General features: G+C 38.2%; 1 protein-coding gene across 1 annotated transcript in view; it reads right to left on the bottom strand.

Moving 5' to 3' along the window:
- Positions 1–908: 908 nt before the first annotated feature.
- The window catches only part of LOC110033285 (isoamylase 2, chloroplastic), a 3,834-nt gene continuing 1,845 nt past the window's right edge, over positions 909–2,897 (bottom strand). The window contains exon 2 of the mRNA XM_020737211.1: positions 909–2,897. This exon is cut by the window's right edge and continues 1,301 nt beyond it. Coding sequence (XP_020592870.1) covers positions 1,545–2,897 — 1,353 coding nt within the window. The 3' untranslated portion in view covers positions 909–1,544.

Here is a 2,897-nt window from a genome sequence, read left to right as displayed (position 1 = left end):
TATATATATATATATAATTAGTGAAGATTCAACTCCAACAGCCTACATCTAATTTTTTTAATTAATTTTAATAAGTCAATTTCAAGAAGAACACAAGCCAGACAGGAACAAAAAAAATTGTAAATCAAGTCGAACATGAACACATTGTTCACGAACAATTTCAAACATGAGCCAATTTCAACCAACAACCTACATCTAATTTTTTTAATTAATTTTAACAAGTCAATTTCAAGCACGAACAAAAAAATTGTAAATCAAGTCGAACATGAACACACTGTTCACGAACAATTTCAAACATGAGCCAATTTCAAACTAGTCGAACACAAGTCAAGTCTAAAGCTCGCACAAGCTCGGCTCGTTTACAGCCTTACAAGCAATGTTGGGATACAAATTTATCGTAACGAGAGCACTAAAACTTAAGCAGCAAGAGAAAAAAATATTGCATCAGTACTATGCACGTAGAAGTAACGTGCGTAGCCAATGAAATCACGCCACGACATCTCGCGCGACAGGGAAAAAAAACGGCACAGTAACACGGGGAATATTCCCCCCTGTTATTCATGCGTTATTGTGTGTTATTCATGTGTTATTATGTGTGTTATTGATGTGTTATTGTGTTATTATAACACCAAGAATATTTTCAGGACATAATAACACATGAATAACACACAATAACACCTGAATAACACGAAAAATATTCCCGACACATGAATAACACACAATAACACATGAACGGGGGGGGGAATATTCCCCGTGTTACTGTGCCGTTTTTTTCTCTGTCGCGTTGGGTGTCGTGGCGTGATTTTATTGGCTAAGCACATCACTCTACGTGCGTAGTACTGATGTAATATTTTTTCCAACAAAGAAGCAAGTTTTCATCCAAGATAAATAACAAAAAAAAATTTAGAACACATGATGAAGTGGAGCTTAGATTAATGTGGTTTGATTTCAATGGAGTCACAAGCCATAAATATGATGTATGGGTGAACATTATAAACTATAGTGGCATTTACACACATACTCTCCAACTCCTATGTATTCACATATCTACCTTCTAAACTTTGCTTTTTTTTACATTTGTACCCCGCAAGTCTTTTATATTACATAAAAAATACCACCATCTTTCAAATTTACATCCATATCACCTTGGTGCTTTAGACCATGAAAAGGTGTATTTCACTCTTAAAAAGTGATGGTTGAGTGTGCAAATTTGAACGTTTAAGTTGAGATATGTAAATACATAAGAATTGTGTGCTTAATACGTAAATACATATGAGTTATGTGGTATATCTGTAAATCCCCCGATAAAAAGTGCAGTAGACTGACAAAATCTCTTTCTAGTTAAACGTACGGTAGACTGATTAACTGAAGAAAGATTTTACGTACATACCACTCAATTCTTATGTATTTACATATCCAAGATCTAAACTTCAATTTTTACATATATGCCGTCTGACCCATGCATGAAAAAGTGTATTTCACCATTAAAATGGAATTGGGCGGGTATGTATGTAAATGCCCCTTAGCAGAAATACCATGGCCGCTTAACCATAGAAAGTTCTTGCCTCAAACAAGGCACAGGCATGAGGTTTCAGTTCATAAGAAGATAACCCTTCAATCTTCCGAGAATTCGGATTAGAATCGCTCGAAAAGAAACCTGGATAAGGACGAGAAGTATCAACCAGACGAAACCAGATAAATCCTTCGGGTGATTCCGGCAACGTCACAGTTTCCAGAAGATCGCCGCCATTGACAACAATGAATAAGTCTCCATTATGTGAGTTCGGTAATCTGACATCCTTCTCAGCTTTCAACTCCATGGCAAGGAACTTGCAGGAAGGATCCTCCCATTTAGGTGGAGATTGATTGCTCCCATGCCAGGCAATATTTTCAGCTTTGTAAAACTCCTTCCTTTGGAAAATGTCGCTTCTTCGATCCCTCAAAGAAGCGAGAAATGCGACAAACTTCGTAATTTGTTCGCTGAATTTGGTTCCGAGACTGCTCCAATCAATTGGCCCCTTGTTGTAAGATGGAGAGCCAGAACTTGAGTGGCCACACTCATCTCCCATATTTATAACAGGAACACCTAATGAAACAAATAAGAGAAACAAGAAATTCCTTATTTGTCTGAGTCTGATTTCTAGAACAGAATTTTCGTCAGTGAGACCTTCTTCGCCGCAGTTCCAGCTCAACTCCGACGCGAGATCTGAGCCGTTGTAGCTAACCAAATCAACAAGAGTAAGACCAACATTTCTCGTGATGTAGTTGAATGAATGACCTGGCCCTCTGGAATCAGTGAACATATCTCCGCTCCCGCAGAGCCTGGTGGCAAGTTGGCTAATTAGGCCTTGACCTCTTAAGAAGTTCCGAATGTCATGGAAATATTTCGAGTTCATCTCAGCCCACCTTTGCCAGTGAGGAAAGATGGCATCTTTATATGAGATGTCGATTGGTGACCAGCAATCTGATATAATCTTGGTTTCTGAGAGTAAAGGGTCAAAGGCGATATCTTCGATGAGTGGCGGGCGAGGTAAATGGTTACCATTGGAACCTTCAAGCAAGCTTGAAGAGTTAACAAAACAAAATCCATCAATGTGATACTCAGTCACCCAATGATGGAGGCTATCTAAAATCATCTGTGCAACAATGGCGTTATTACATTTCAGTCTACTGCAATTTTCTGAAATAACATTTCCATCCACCACATAGTATGATGAATTATCAATTCCTAGAAGTGAAATTCTTTCGCTCTCGGAATCCCCTACCTCGCACGTATGAGTGAAAACAACTTCGAGGAGAACTTCAATTCCATGTGAATGAAGTATCTTAACCATTTCCTTCAAGGAATACATATTACCACACATACTCATTGGAGAGAAAAAATGGTAGGGAAAGTA

The sequence above is a fragment of the Phalaenopsis equestris genome, unplaced genomic scaffold (genome assembly GCF_001263595.1).
Source record: "Phalaenopsis equestris unplaced genomic scaffold, ASM126359v1 Scaffold001123, whole genome shotgun sequence".
NCBI classification, from domain to species: domain Eukaryota; kingdom Viridiplantae; phylum Streptophyta; class Magnoliopsida; order Asparagales; family Orchidaceae; genus Phalaenopsis; species Phalaenopsis equestris.
This window is presented reverse-complemented; position numbering and strand designations above follow the sequence as displayed.